The sequence below is a fragment of the Penicillium arizonense genome, assembly GCF_001773325.1.
Source record: "Penicillium arizonense strain CBS 141311 chromosome Unknown PENARI_contig002, whole genome shotgun sequence".
In the NCBI taxonomy this organism is placed as follows: domain Eukaryota; kingdom Fungi; phylum Ascomycota; class Eurotiomycetes; order Eurotiales; family Aspergillaceae; genus Penicillium; species Penicillium arizonense.
In genome coordinates, this window is record NW_019173279.1 from 2,091,539 (window position 1) to 2,107,272 (window position 15,734).

The 15,734-nt window shown below is 50.6% G+C and overlaps 5 protein-coding genes across 5 annotated transcripts; 2 read left to right on the forward strand and 3 right to left on the reverse strand.

Annotated features, from left to right (window-relative positions):
- Positions 1 to 588: 588 nt before the first annotated feature.
- Positions 589 to 3,851, reverse strand: PENARI_c002G03828 (putative sister chromatid cohesion factor (Chl12); the record flags this gene model as incomplete). The annotated part of the gene is made up of 3 exons (XM_022627395.1): positions 589 to 994; positions 1,060 to 3,568; positions 3,623 to 3,851. 3 exons carry the CDS (start codon positions 3,849 to 3,851, stop codon positions 589 to 591), a joined length of 3,144 nt encoding a protein of 1,047 aa, XP_022492584.1.
- A 421-nt stretch (positions 3,852 to 4,272) lies between these two features.
- Positions 4,273 to 5,454, reverse strand: PENARI_c002G07331 (electron transfer flavoprotein subunit alpha/FixB family protein; the record flags this gene model as incomplete). Its single annotated transcript, XM_022627631.1, has 3 exons — positions 4,273 to 4,850; positions 4,913 to 5,081; positions 5,158 to 5,454. The coding sequence occupies 3 exons, from the start codon at positions 5,452 to 5,454 to the stop codon at positions 4,273 to 4,275; spliced, it is 1,044 nt and encodes a 347-aa protein (XP_022492821.1).
- A 343-nt stretch (positions 5,455 to 5,797) lies between these two features.
- Positions 5,798 to 7,048, reverse strand: PENARI_c002G05076 (uncharacterized protein; the record flags this gene model as incomplete). Its single annotated transcript, XM_022627489.1, has 2 exons — positions 5,798 to 6,916; positions 6,977 to 7,048. The coding sequence occupies 2 exons, from the start codon at positions 7,046 to 7,048 to the stop codon at positions 5,798 to 5,800; spliced, it is 1,191 nt and encodes a 396-aa protein (XP_022492822.1).
- Positions 7,049 to 10,211: 3,163 nt separating this feature from the next.
- On the forward strand, positions 10,212 to 11,553 carry sun1 (SUN family protein UTH1; the record flags this gene model as incomplete). The annotated part of the gene is made up of 2 exons (XM_022627589.1): positions 10,212 to 11,453; positions 11,509 to 11,553. 2 exons carry the CDS (start codon positions 10,212 to 10,214, stop codon positions 11,551 to 11,553), a joined length of 1,287 nt encoding a protein of 428 aa, XP_022492614.1.
- Positions 11,554 to 13,794: 2,241 nt separating this feature from the next.
- Positions 13,795 to 15,413, forward strand: fhdA (putative transcription factor Tos4; the record flags this gene model as incomplete). The annotated part of the gene is made up of 2 exons (XM_022627222.1): positions 13,795 to 15,321; positions 15,387 to 15,413. The coding sequence occupies 2 exons, from the start codon at positions 13,795 to 13,797 to the stop codon at positions 15,411 to 15,413; spliced, it is 1,554 nt and encodes a 517-aa protein (XP_022492640.1).
- Positions 15,414 to 15,734: the final 321 nt, after the last annotated feature.

Here is a 15,734-nt window from a genome sequence, read left to right on the forward strand (position 1 = left end):
GGTCTGACGCATGTGGGAATGGCTGCATCCTTCAAATCCTGATCCATTCATGGAAATGATTTGTGGGAGGGATTCCTTTCTACAATTCTTCAACTCTTTGGCTTTGAGATTCATTTTTTGTTTTGGATTTATTTTGCTGGCGCGTTTGTTGTCTTGGTGGACGCGTTTTCGCCTTGCAACCTCGACGATGAAATGATTGCATTAGATACCATACCACTTACGCGCTTAATATCTGCATTTCTGTGGCTTTCTCTCGGTGTTCTTCTTTATGATGACTTTCTATACAGTTTGTCCAGTTTGTTTGTTTTATTTTTGTCTACTTTCCTGTTTTCTTGTGATCATCTCTGTGAACTTCAACGGTCGAATTAAAAGGATATCTAAGTTCGTCACTTATTCAACTTCATTGTTCTTCTTATATGAATAAAAGGCCTTCATCTCAACTACCTATCCGAGTAGAGGCCATGCATTGCCTCATATAAAACTGCAGTAATCATAAAACAGATGCATCTGCATCAAATGCCAAATCCCAATTCCAAAACACCGTGACAAACGCTGAAAACCATGTGCTTATACGAAACTCTGCTTATATTACAACCCAGTCAACAACTCCCCCATCGATATCGGTTTGCGGACAGCATTCGAGAATCCTTCGTGGAAGGTAACCCAGACCTTCCGACCAGCCTTCGAAGACTCATCCGCCCAGCTATCGGCACCCTCAGAGTCCGTAGCCAGAGACACGGGCGCCTCAACAACTCGACCGAAGAAATCACGCTTAACAGCTGCATCTCTGATTGCTTTGGCTGCGGCACTATCGTCCGATTTCCTGGGTCCCTTCACGTCCAGTTTGGACGCATCGGGTTTCTTGCGTGTCGTTGCTTTGCGGTATTCCTGGTCCAAGACTTGGCGTAGGGCATATCGGACCGGCGCTGTGCCACCTGATGATTCAATGGTACTGCCTTTTGTCTTTGAGAAGTATACAAGGGAGTCGATGGGTCTGTGAAGTGAGTCAGCATCGTCTATGTTGGAGTATTATTGGATAATTCCAGGGGTTTCACTCACGGTTCCATTCTGTACGCCCATCCACCATGGTTTCCATCTTGTTCAACTCGGACTTTTTCAAATGTCACTCCCATTCCGCTCATGACACCCACCGCAGATTGGACGAGTGCCCGTTCTGACTCTTTACGAACGCTAGCGGAACTCCTCTGGTCCCCGTTTCCGCGGATGATAACTGGCTTCACGTCTGGTGAGAGCATCCGGGTCAAATGAGGTACTAGATCTGTGATGACGCTTTCAGATGATCGGAATATGCGGGCCAGTGGTGCTGAGAAGGAGTTATGGAAGGCTGTCAAGGTGGCACGGTTCGCCTTCTGTGCTTCAAAGGCAGCAAAGTCGGCTCTAGGTCCTGAGAAAGGGTGTGCCTCTTCAACTTCCTCCTCGTCATCATTCTTTTCAATCTCAGTTCTGCCCGCAGCCGTGGCGAATAGATGATGGAAAGCGACGACCGATTGGCTGAGATATGGAATCAATTCCCATTCTTGAGACCTGTAGACCTTTGAAGACATCGTGTCGTGGAAATGAAGCCAGTCGTGGGCTGTGTTGGGCTTGGAGAAGTAATTGTCATCCTGGTATTGCTGGATGGGATACGAGGTGAAACAATCCGACACACAGCGGTCTTGGTCACCGCTGGAATCTACCATCTCCCGTAGTCGGTTGATGGCGTGTCGCTTGCGCAGATCTGCCACGCCAACGGGGACACGGCTGTTAGGGCCGTCGAAACGATCTTGGAAACTCATGCCGACAGGTGCATCTGAGAATCCGGCACCCTCCGTAAAGACACGGTTCACGATCTCGCGAACACCGCCGCGACTTAGCTCTTTGAAGAAAGAGCTGCCTTCAGCTGATGCATTGAGGACTCGCTGCTCAAGCCAATTTCGGCTGAGTCTGAGTGATGAGGGCAAAGATTCGTTTCGGAGTTTATGTGCCACAAATTCTGCGGCAACAAGGACACTACGGATATCTCCCTCGGCAGATCCGGTAGTCCTGCCGCTGCGCTGTTTTCTGCTGGCCAGACCCCAGGCTGCTTCGCAAAGCCTTCGGGCACCATCGTTATCGCAAGCGATTCCTTCATGGATGAAAATCGTCTTAATTCGCTGAACAACGTTCTCCAGGGGCGCTTGGCGAACACTAATCATCTCCGCGATGGATGATGCCCGTAGAGGCCGAAGACTGCTGTGATAAAGATCATTGCAAACCAAGATCAACGGCCGCATAAATCTAAAGTTATCGCCTTTGCGTTTCTTATTGCCGTTGTTTTCTGCAGACCACTTCGAGTTTCGTTGGTCAAGCAAGACGAGGTCAATTAGGGCCTTCATAAAGCCACCTTCTCCGCCGCTTCCAGAGCCACCAACGACACCATCGACTTCATCAACAACAACACAGACGGGCTTGCCGGCGCGGCGGACCTTCTTCTCGCCGACCTCAACATTCATACCCTTGACATTCTCTGTTCCCAGCGCATCGCGAATGCGGCCTTTGACTACGTCCCTGCTGCGGTCGTCACTGGCGTTGATTTCAAGGACTTCGTAACCAGCCTGTCTGGCACATACATGCGCCAGTGTGGTCTTCCCGAGACCGGGAGGACCACTCAACAGAAGAACTTTTCGATGCGCAAATTCATCTTCATCCTTCTGGGCGGCCCTTTTCGCTTTAGATTTGGCCAGGCCTGGGAATACGATTGGCTCCCACCCCTTCAACCAGCGGAGCACTCCTCGATGGGTACGCTCATCTCCAATGAGATCCGTAAACTTGCGAGCCCGGTATTTCTCGGTCCACATTGCAGAGTCAATCTTTTTCTGTTTGGAAGTCACGTTGTTCGTTTCAATGCTCTCCTGGACTTGAGGTTTAGGTGCTGTCTTCAATGCCTCCGTCTCCTTGGCCGCATCATCTAGCAATTGGTGTATGTCGATGCCGTAATAACTCTTCTTGGACTTTCCAGGTTCTGTCTCGGACCGACTAGCAATCATTTGTTCGTAAGATACAGGAGCCCGGGCCTTTTTGGTAGAAATGCTATGTGTCTTGCCGGCACATGTCTTGATCTGGAACCTTTTGGGGGCTGTCGGCGCAGGTCGTGGTGTTAATACGGGGAGTTGGTGAGAAGCCTTTGGCGTGCAGTCGATATTCGTATTTGCTATCGTGGGCCTCTGCACTGGCGGTATGCCAGGCAAGGTTGATGCGGGTTCCTGGAAGAAATGGTCCGGCAAGTCGTGTTGGCTATTCATGTGCTCATCGCGTAATGCGGCAACGTCGTCTTCTTCATCATCGTCGTCATCGACGAAACCTCCAACCATGCGCTGTCGCTTTGGCTCTTTCGATTTCGGGCCTTCATCCACTTCTGCGGCTTTTCTCTTCTGCGCATCGTTGGCGGCGTTGTTAGATGCGATCGCGCCGGGTGATGAGATGAACGGCATCTTTGAAACAGGGGGTGAGGAAGGGAGAAATGATAATTTCCGAATGGGAGTACGGCCAATTTCTCTGGGTGTTGTAGCGGTATTCTTTGTGGGCGTATCTGATAGATTCCGGTCAGTACACAACTTGGGAAATTGATGTTGAAGTAACGAACCAGGCCTTATATCGTCCTCGCTGCGAAACACATCCGATAAATCCCAAGCTCGGTGCTGAATCACAACCCGATTTCGTGTTTGTTCGAGGTGGTGCTGGTGAATTGCCTCAAGATCGTCGGAGAATGATTCAGATGGAGGGTTGGCGGTGTCAGTGTTGCCAGGACCTTCGGAGTGGAGGTGAAGGGCGGGATCGAATGAGGATAAAAATGATGGCGACGAGGGAAGCATTCAAGCGTTCGGACTTGTCATGTCCGTGAATTGAAGGTCCGATGTAATTCCCCTCTGATAAAGACGCGACGCGTGCTGGAGAGACGCGCTAGTCCCGATTTGGAAGCATAGTACTTTACATTTCGGTCTCTGGGCTATGCACTTGTCTTGAGAATGAGACTTAAACATGTAGAACATTTATGGATTGAGCCATAACCTGTGATAGCGAGAGCTACCCTATACAAAATGAGACTACTCGGCGACATCGGCAATATCAAAAGACACCAAAAAAGAATCGAAGAAAATGTTGGATTTATTAAGCCAAAAATGGCTCTAACCCTCTAGTCAATGGTATACTGTACGGTTGATTTAACAGACAAAAAAAAAGCACCAACCTGCTCGATAGGGCATGATACAAGAAAAACAAACAATCGCAGCCAGCTTATGCGCTCTTCACCTTCTCAGTGAACTCAGGAACCTTCTCAAAGAGATCACCAACGAGGCCAACATCAGCAACCTGGAAGATAGGAGCCTCAGGATCCTTGTTAATAGCAGCAATGACCTTGCTATCCTTCATACCAGCCAAGTGCTGAATAGCACCAGAGATACCAGCACAGAGGTAAAGCTGAGGCGCAACATTCTTACCAGTCTGACCAACCTGCAGACTGTTATCGGCAAAGCCACTGTCAACGGCAGCACGCGAAGCACCAATAGCAGCGCCAAGCGAGTCCGCCAGCGGAAGCATGATGCGGTCGAACTCCTCCTTGGACTTCAATCCACGGCCTCCCGACACGACACGGGTGGCAGTGGCGAGGTCGGGACGCTCAGACTTGGCCAGTTCCTCAGACACCCACTCGGTCGAGGCGGGGGCGTTGGGGTCCGCTCCGTCGGCAATCTCGGCGGAGCCGCCCTCGGTCTCGACGCCTTGGAAGGCGGTGCCTCGCACCGTGATCACCTTGATGTTGTCAGTAGACTGGACGGTCAGGATAGCATTGCCGGCGTAGATGGGGCGGACGAAGGCTGTGTCGGCGTTAGTGGCTGGCGGTTTCACATGTCAGGATTCTTCGTCGGGGTACACGTACTGTCCTCGCTCTCGATGCCGGTGATATCTGAGATCTGCTGCACATCCAGGAGAGCGGCCACGCGGGGTAGCAGGCTCTTGCCGAAGGCGGAGTGGCCGGCGACAATGTGGGTGAATTCGCCCTTCTTGATATTCTCAACGAGGAGAGGCGCATAGTTTTCGGGGAGGCCCTGCAGGTCGAAGAAGTGGGACATTAGCTGTCGCTTCCTGAAATACAACAGTCGCTGTATATAGAATCGGCTGTACCTTCTCGTAGGCGTCGTTCTCAACAGCCAGGACCTTCTCAATGCCCTTGATCTTAGCAGCCTCGGCAGCAGAGGTAGCTTTAACACCAGAGCCAGCGAGGAAGGCCGTTACTGAGCCACCGAGCTTCTGTGCAGCCGCGATTGCGGACAAGGATGAGGACTGCAGCTTGCCATCACGCTGCTCGAGGACTGCGAGGGTCGAGAGAAGGCGGGCGAGCGCCGACTGGCTCAGTGTGCGGGTGGGATAGAGCTGGGTGCGGGCAGCCCGCAGGACAGAGTGCCTGGCAATTGGGATCATGTTGAAACTTGGTGAAGAAATCGTCGTTATTCTTTCAATGTGGAAAAGTCAAGATTGAAGCTCGGCGATTCACGGTGATGTGATGGTGGCTATCGTCGGGATGCCAAGACCGCCTCCCGAGGTCGGACTCGGTTAATGCGGTGATCATATAGGCTGATCAAGAACGATAATGGAAGGAATTGATCTACTTGATTATGTCTAGTTGAAGTTGAGAGTTTAATTTTGGCTGAATCATTTGATCTCAATTGCTAGCGTAATATATAACTGTAGAAACAATAGACACACGTGATATTTTGTACGCCAGAAATACCTTTACATGCAGAAAACATTAGAGCTAAAACCATTATGAAGTCGACTTTCTCTTCTTCTTGCCCGCAGTCTTCGGGGCGGCGGCCTTGCTTGTGTCGCCATCCTCGAGAGCCTGAGCCTTGAGCTTCTGGAGCTTCTCCTTCCGTGCGGCCACTGATGCGGCCTCCTCTACATCGTCTGCGGATTTGGTCTTCTTGGTCTTGTTCTCCTCAAGCAGCTTTCCGTCGCCAGTAGACTTGCGCTTCTTGGAGTCCTTGATAGCTTCGGTCTCAGGGGCGGCCTCCAACACGTTGGAATCCTCAACCCACAATTCACTAGCGAGCCAGATGGGCAAGGCCATGGTGTTGGCTCCCTTGATGTGCAGAGCCTTGATGTTCCTCCAGCCCTTAACGACGAACTTCTCAGTCAGACCGTTAACAACAGCTGCGATGTTGTCGGACAGCTGCTCGGGGGTGAACTTGGATGAACCGACACGGACGGAAGCGGTGGTGGAAGCAGCAAGCTGGACGGGAGCGCAGTTCAGGGCGCGCTCGATCTCCTTGGCGACAATCAGGGGAGCGGCGAAGGAGGCCTTCTTGTCCTCCTCCTTGGCGTTGTTGTTCTTCTTGGGATCCTTCTTGACCCGCTTGCCATCGACCTTCTCGATCTCGGCGATACGGATGGGAATAGGACGCTTGCTGGACTTGTAGAATATCTTGCCAAGGGTCTGAACAAGGCGCATGGCGATGCGGTCATCAGCCAGGAAGACATCGTGCTCGGAGAACAATTGGCGACGGCTCTCGAAGCTCTGGTAGCGGGCCTTAAGTTTTGAGAAACCAATGACCTTTTCGATGCGGCCGGAAAGGGTCTGGGGGAAAGAGGAGTCGGCGATGATGTCCTTAACACCGCGCTGGGGGTCGGCAGTGATCACACAGATGCTGAGCGAGGGAGATGTGTTGAGAGAGTGAGGAAGAGCGATTTTGCCGGGCTTCAGGCGGTTCTTGTCCACCACGTGCTGCTTGGTGGTGAGGACGAGCCAGATAGCCTCGTTCTTGATGGCGCTATCCTCGTCATCGGAGTCATCACCAATCAGAGTCTTCTTAGTTGCAGACTTCTCCTTCTCGTCCTGGGAGGACTTGATGTGCTTCAACAGCGCCGACGAAGCTTTGAGGGCCTAATTCGAGTCCGATAAGTACTTCGCGCAATTGCGTCTCGGGGGTTCATTGGTACTAACCTGGGGCTTGTCGAGCTGGTAAGGTGAGCCAGAGGCTACCTTCGAGGTAAGTTGAGTAGTAGAGGAGCCCATTTTAGCAAGTTGTAGACTCGTTGAACTTCTCCAATTTTTTTGCGATGATATCGGGACTCAAAAAAAAATCGGAAGGCGGTGGCAGTTTGTCCGGCTTGGCAGTCCAGACCCCAGTGAGTGCCTTGTTGCCTGAGGCGTCAACGGGTATAGCAATCGAGCTTGAAATCTTCATAGTTTGCGAGTCTTGCATTTCTTCAATGTCCTAGGTCAGGCTGTGGGAGACTTCAGAGATGATCTATTGACCAAAGAAATTGGCAATGGTGAGGCTTCTTGGATTTCTTGGGCCATATCGTACCTATCAGTTATTGATAACGCTGAACAATGTGGACTCCATGACTTCTCGGATATGTCAGCAGGCAAACGACCTCGCAAGAGCCTGTTGTAATAATTAAGCTATACTGATAATTAATATGGGAAGGTGCATATACTACTCTTGCCGGCCTATTTGGCTGACATGTCTCTCGCAAGCCCGATCGCAACGTAGCGAAGGCGACATCCAATCCCCAAAACTGCGATTCATTATTCATCTACGACCAATTCTGCAGGGCCGGCCCCCTCTCAGGTCAATTGAGATCCCAACCGTGCGAGGGTCCCCTCTGTGTAACCAATCAAACAAACAGATTCATATCGACACCGATGGAGACCCCGACGGTTTGCGTTGCAACGCAAGTCATAAGAGAATACGATTTTGGACGCAAGGTCCATCCCAAGCAGCTGGTCACCGAAATGACTAGAGCTGATCAAGATGTCTCACGACCTGCATCTCAACAAGGTGTGTTTTCAAGATGTAATGCGGCTGGAATAAGCTCTGCTGTCACCACAATGCTAGTATGTTTCAGGTTGTCTAAAAATGTTCCGGGGAAGTCCCCTCGCTTCTGGCTAAACAAGAATATGAAAATTGATCGTCTCTCCATAAGAGTGCCAAGTCCGCGGCTAGCTTGGCTGACTATTTATAGACGTCCGCCGACAGTTAAGAAGATCATGCGAAGATCAGACCCCAAAGTGACAAGCTTGGATGATATGCCATTGATAAAAAAAATGATATGAGCTAACGAGCTAATTTGGTGGCTGGTTTGGCGGTGTCGAGGCGGCTGGGAAAGGAGATTCATGGCCGATGCTGCAAGGTACGAAATACGCCAAGGACAGCAGGTAATATACCATAATCTTAAAAATACGCAGGGTTTACAACATAAGCCAGATCTTGTAGACTTTAGCAGTCCAGGTTATGTAGTACATTACTGTATGTCGCCATGCACTAAACCCTCACCAATAAGACCTCAGAGACTGGCAATGTCTGTGACGTTGGCAGCAATGCAAGGCAACATCTCTGACTGGCCAACCGTGGAATGCCACCAGTTTCAATGTATAAATGCATGAACGTGGAGTGGACGGAGCACGCCAACAGTCACTAACCTAGAAGCCGCGCACGCATCTCCCCACGATCTGTCTGATAGCAGCAGCCGAGTCCGCTTAAACGAGGATTGCGGAGGGGAAAAGAGTCGGGCCGATGGAGTTAGCATCGATACCAGCTGAGATCTGTCGTATAAGAATGTGTGTAGCGCGATATGTAGTGTAGGCACCAGCAAAACAATAGACCAGAACCATAGGGGAAGCATATTGTGTGGAGCTGACGGTGTTTTACCAAAAGCAAGACTTGAGACCTTACTTTTTATGTCTGCTAGAAATACACTAAAAATGAAGGTCAGCTTTGGTAGCATTGTAGTTTAAAAAGCATATCTCCAATGCCCGATGTTTGAAGTTTGAAGATGCAGGATAAAGTGGGCGAACCAAAATTCGGGACGTTGGATTTGATACGTCTGTTTTTTTAGGGTGCTAGAGCTATGACGCGGACAAGGCCGCGCCGTGTACGGAATTAAGATTGCTGTGGATCGACTAGACCGGCTTCTAGCTCGCCTATCACTATAATTCCAATGTCCTGAGTGTTGGAGTGCTAATCGACTATAAAACAGCAAGTGCCGCTACTGCAGAGGAAAGTGGGTAATGGAGATGCGCTCTGAGTTTAATTAAAAAGGCGTGGAATCGTCATCGCAAGGTGATTATAGTTTCCTTTACGAACCACCCTGATATCATACATGTTCGGATAGATAATTAATTATACTTTCTACGGTATGAACGGGGTATTAAGCAGAGTCTGCCAGGAGAGGTCCCCTGCTGTTCTGTCAGGGGTGTAAATCGTAATAAGCTAACGTTACTGTACGGAGTACATGTGCACGGTAGGTACAAATGTAGGTCCGAGTACCCCTGGCGTGGCGATCACCGACTGAAAGTAACGTTATACTTGTACTCAATATCATGAACACATGGTAATCATATGGTCAAAAATGAACGTTTGGTACCCATGGATACGGAAGGAATTTGAGGTGAACGCTGATTGGGGTACCTGAAAAACGGGGCCCCAAGGGGGGCGCGGGTAGCTTGTTGATTGGTTGCCCCTGGCAGTTTAATCTCGTTTGGACGCCAAGGTCCAGGGACCAAGTAAACAAAGACCAGAGAACAGAGAATACGAAAGCCACAATATGGTAAAGTAAAGGCAATGATGAATACAAGTATGAATGTGTCATTGTATCCTATGCGGTATGCTATTTACATATGAATAGGAGTTGCCAAGGGCATATAGGCCCACTAGGCAGTGTGAGACTATACTCCCCCCTTTTCTGGTAATGGAAAGTATCACGCTAACGCTTTTGGGACATGGCCCGACCCCCCTCCTTTTTGTATCCTCCCTTCTTCCCCAGTCTCCAGTTCTTTCGAAGTTATCCCATCCGACCAGAGAGATTCTGTCTCTCTAACACACTCATTTGATCCGGAAAACTCACTGTCCTTCTCTTCTGTACAGCCTGTTCGAAACCGCGCCAGCTTACTGTGATTTGATGTACGTGCCATTTCCCCTTCTTTATATCTGGGACAGGTTTCGCGATTGGGTGTCCATCGTCTGCTAAGATCGAGGGACAAGCCCCTCGCAAGTTATGCAACGACACAACAATGCGACAACGCGCTACGCTATCAGATGATATGCATCGCGTTTGAGAGATGCGATTTGATATAAGCTCGATACATAGCACGATGGACATATGGCGGCAATTGCACAATATGGATTGGACGCGACTAACACTTGCCTTGTCAACAGACTTGAATCAATACTATGAAGTTCTCCAACACTGTTGCCGCGCTGGCGACGGCTGGTCTCGCGACTGCCCATGGCCACGGACACGCTCACCACCACAAGCGCGCCACCGAAACCGAGACTGTCAACACCGGTCCCGTTGAGTACAGTTTCGTCGTGTTGGACCCTTCCAAATCCGGTGCTCCCGAGGCCATCAGCATCAACGAGGCTTGCCAGGGTCTTGCCGACCACAAGTTTGAGTGGCTCGATACCGCCGTTGCCGCTGCCTGCTCGTCCTCTAGCACTGCCACTCCTACCTCGACTTCCACTCCTGCTCCTACCTCCACCATTGCTCCCGCTATCCTCCAGGAGACCTTGGCTGCGATCACTCCTTCTAGCTCGAGCAGCACCGTCGAGCCCACCAGCTCCACTAGCTCTGCCACTGCTGCCGCTACCAGCAGCTCCTCCAGCTCCAGCAGCTCCGGTGCCACTGGTCTCACCGCCGAATTCCCCGATGGAGAGATCGACTGCGGTAGCTTCCCCTCTGAATACGGTGCCGTCGCCCTTGACTACCTTGGTCTGGGCGGTTACTCTGGTATCCAGTACGTGACCCTGGTCGACGACCTGGTCAGTGACATTGTCACCGCTGTTACCGGCGATGAGTGCCACAGTGGCGCCATGTGCTCATACGCTTGTCCCCCTGGCTACCAAAAGTCCCAGTGGCCCGATACCCAGGGTGCTACTGGCCAGTCTGTCGGTGGTCTGGAGTGCAAGGGCGGCAAGCTCTACCTTACTAACCCTGGCCACAAGCAGCTTTGCATTGAGGGTGTTGGCGGTGTCCACGTCAAGAACCAGATGTCCAGCGACGTCGCCGTTTGCCGTACTGACTACCCCGGTACCGAGTCCGAGACCGTTCCTCTGTCTGCCGTCTCCGGTGCCACCCACCCCCTTACCTGCCCTGACGGTGACACCTACTACAACTGGAAGGGCAAGTCCACCTCCGCCCAGTACTACGTCAACCCCAAGGGTGTTTCCGCTGAGAAGGGTTGCCAGTGGGGTGACGGCAGTGAGCCCATCGGTAACTGGGCTCCTCTCAACCTCGGCGTTGGTTACACCAAGTACGGCAAGTTCCTGTCTATCTTCCCCAACACCCCGACCACCACCAAGAAGCTCGACTTCAATGTTAAGCTCGTCGGCGACAACCTCAGCGACGAGTGCCGTTACGAGGGTGGCACCTTCTACGACTCCAAGGGTGCTATCAGCGGCAACAGCGGCTGCACTGTAAGTTTTCTCTTGAATGTCCTAGATTTCATCCATACTAATCAATCTTTTCTAGGTCGGTGTTACCTCCGGCGACGCTTACTACGTCTTCTACGAGTAAATGTGTCGATGACTTAGTCGGTGGCAGTCTTCACAAAGCACCCAATGGGATGAGCATCTCCCGGCCGAATGGCACGAAGGCGAGAAGAAGGAACGCCCTCAACTCCCTCCCACACGTGCACTTGTCTATACCATGGTTACTTGAAGTGTCGTGTTTTCCTTTCTGTGTATCTTAGGTTCTATCTTGTTTTATGTGTGACCTGGACCGAAACCATCCAATCCTTGTTGCCCCCTTTTGTTCTATTTCTTACGACCATGTTTTCCCCCGGGTCGATTACTTTTACGGGAACGATATTTGTTTATTGTCACGGTTAGATTTATTTCTCTTCTGTATCTCTTCGGATACCAATCAGTCTTGATTAAATCTATCTCTTCGTTCCTTTGTCTTCGGTTGGTCGTCAGAGCTTTGGATCTTTCTGCTCTTCTTTTCTCTCTTTGGGTTTTGTCACTGTGTCGAGGGATTGGGGGTGGTGAGGGTGAAGGTTAAATTGAAGCGGTGGCTGACACTGGAGAATGGACTAGGGACTGCAGCTGGTTCTGTAACAGTGGGTGGGTGGTCAGCCAGCCACTTGACTTAGGCTGACACCCAGCATACATGAGGGTGGCCTAGTCCTAGCGAGATCTACTGCCTTATTTTTGAATGAGCGTTTTTCTTTTATGCATTCATTTCACAATCTCATTTTCTTGTTTTCATACATTGCTACTTGGTAGTATCTATCATGAGTGTTTTGTACGGATGCATACCTCTATAGTCAACCATGTCCATAAAACCAACCATGTATAATCTAGAAGCCAGCGAGTCTGATATTTGACAAGCACATACCGTCCAACAATGATTATGCACGGTCGTCTAATGTTAGGGAGTAGCCAATTATTACCTGTGGTGGCGAATGCTTGGTGATATGGTTTGTGATAGATCACCTACAGTGATGCGATGTAGTGCATATCCCCACAGAAAGCTATAAAAATGCATAGTTATATCAGAGATCATACAAGAAGTTATTGACAACAGTAATTAATCTATTCATCCTTGGTTCTTGTTCTAGTTGTTTCTATAATATTTGCAGAAAATCAGGGTTCAAGCTTCTATACCGTCCATATATATATCTTCGTGAACAAGCTCATCTTGACCCCCGGACCATGTGTTCAAACGTACAAGGCGTTCAATGTGCTACAAAGTCATATGTGTGCCCTATACCTCCATCTCAAGATCATCAGCTAGAGGATAATTGTTACAACTACTGCAGAGCTTAAGATCTCGTGGAAACAGTGTTTGAATTGCACCAAAACACATGACATCAAAAACGAAAACTACCCGAGGCCCCACCTTGGAAAACCCAAGAAAAAACAAGTGTTTTTCCAGCTCCTAACCGCTTATATTTCCTTTCTGGCAATCGGAGAAGAGAACTTTCTAGACCAATCACGTACCAAATTATGTTGGCTGGGAAGTGAATCAGCTCAATTGGGGGCTGGGAGAAACGCGACTGGGTGGTCGGATGTCCATTTCGTGACAGCAGTGGGGTTTTGTGGTTCTGTGCTAATTGTATAGTCGTCTGGGTTTTGTTCAATACCTAGGTGCCACTAGTACTGAAGGATCTGACTAGGCCATCTATGTTCAAGAGTTGGGATATGGTCATGTCTGATCTTTGACATACATACTTAACAATGTTAACTATGTTGGACATGAGAGAATACCCATTCCTGCGGTGACCGTAGCTACCAAAACTCGCGTGAGGTCACGGACACGTGACTTGAGACGCGGACGCGCTTTGTCATTTCGAAGTGTATAGAGTTGACACTTTGAATTATAGCAAAACAACCCTCCAAGTCGCGCCCTTTCACGTTTTTTTCTATAATTTATTAGAAATGCATATCTCAATTACCTATATAATTAATTATAATCGCGAATTAAGAGTGGAGTGTCGTGGGCGCCTATCGAACGCGTCTCGGGCTGTAAGCGTGCATTTCCGCGCAGGGACGAGACGCTCCGCCCCAGGGCATTCCACCACCACACACCTACCTTTTTCTTCAATGCTTCTCCTCCTTTCTCCTTGACCAATTCCTTTCCTCCCACCCACACCCTTTTCTTTAGGGGAGGCCTTGACGTCTTTTACGTCTCTTCCTATAATCCTCTAGGTCTTTCTCTCTGTTCATACAACACGCGGTGACGCGGGTCCTCGACCACGACTCTGGGTTTTTTTCGTGAGTGTGAGCTCGTGACGACTTCGTCCCACTAAATATCATGGAGTCTTCTCCATTCAAGAGTAGCATTGCTGCTCAAGCCGCCGGCATGAAACGTCCAGCGGCGTTGCTGCCTGCCTTTGAGCCTTTGAGCTCATCACCCTCCCTTCCTCGGCCTCACAAACGTGTAGCACGCGAACCCGAAGTCTCGACCTATCCCACGCCAGTCCCGACCTCATCGACTCATATAATGTCGTCGTCTCCCCCTCCTGGCGTCGCTGCCTCCCGGCCTTCGCTGCCACGGTCTTTTTCCGCTGCCCTCGAACGGGCTCCCCTGTCTGCCGTGCCCTCGATAATGCTGTTGGAGAATGGGGAGCCTATCCTGATGGGTCGGTCCAGTGTCTCGTGCCATCACCAACTCGCTGCCAGCCGCATGATCTCTCGTGTTCATGTCAAGGCTACATATAAGCCTGCTCCGAACCCGTTCGATCGGGATAGGGTTGAGATCGTGTGCATGGGATGGAATGGTATCAAGATCCACTGCCAAGGGAGGAAATATGACCTAGCCAAGGGAAAGACCTTCACGTCGGACATTAAAGATGCGGATATCATGATCGATGTTCATGATGCTCGCGTCCTGGTCCAATGGCCTCGCGGTGACAGGAGGGACTGCCCGTCCACCGACTCGGAACAGACCAGTGATGAAGCCACACCAACCCAGAGACGCCAGTCTCGGCGAGAACTACAGGAAAGTCCACTGCTGGAACGTCAGCGTCTGGCTTCACCTGTGTCTCCGTCGCCTGCTGTCCAGCGTCCCATTCCCCCATCCTCACCTATCTTCACACCTTCCCGTTCTCGCGTCGATGTTGTTGTCTTCGAAGATGAGCCATCCCCATTGAAGCGTCACAACACTGTCACTGGTGTGACCTCCCAGAGTGCCCGTCGTGCCACTGCCATTCTCAATACCTCGCACGCGAGTGAGTTCAGCGACCACAGTAGATCTGAGGAATTCTCCGACAATGACGAGGAGAACGACCCTATTGTCCACTCCTTCGGTCCATTTGGCGAGAACCTCCTTCCCCGTATGGCGTCTTTCCGTGCAGGTGATTCACCCGTTCGGACTGCTCGCTCCCCGCGCAGCTTGCTGCCAGCCCAGCCCCTCCAGCCCACCCGGTCTCCCAGACAGCCTGCCAAAGCCCACGAGAATCAGGAACACGATACTCCCGATGCCAAGCCCCAGTACACCGATGAACGGTTCGAGCGAGTTCGAAACCATGCTGCCAACCAACTGGCTTTCTCCCGCCTCTCGTCGACACCCTTCTCTACCATCCTGAACAACCTGCCTCCTGCGTATTGGCGATCCAGCCATGCGAACGTCTCTGGCCCATCGAAGTCTGAGATTCGCACCATCCTCGAAACGACCAAGTTCATCGGAAGAGTTGCCCGTGAAGGAAAGGATGCAGCAGGCAAGCCCCTCGAGAGTGAATACTATTACATCCCTGACGAGGATGACGACGTGATGAGACGGTCCGCTGTGGTGAATGATCTTCGGAAGCCCGGGCTGCGTAACTGTCGGAAGCAGCACAAGGTGAGTACCATCCATGTCCCTCCATGAATATTTGCAACTTCAGATCCTGACTAACATCTCATCAGCAATACTTCTGGCGCAAGCCCAAATGAGTCATTGACCCAAAGGCTCAATGTCTTTCCGTCATCGGATGGGCTTTCTCAGTACATATTTGCAGTGATTCTTTGTCACCCCGGTCTGCTTGACTAGGGTGACTCGCATAGCGTGGCGTGAGGCATACCCTGATTTTAATTGATTATTCTTGTTCTTTTCCCTCTTCGCTCTGCTGCTTTTTGGGGTATTTCTCTTTTTTTTTTGTTCTCAGTATCGACTTGTCTTGTACGATACGTGGTGTCCCAAAAGCGCCTGTATATCGGCTTGGCTTCTGGTGGGCCTTATAGAGCCAAAACTTGGTTTCCAACGATGCTTTTTGA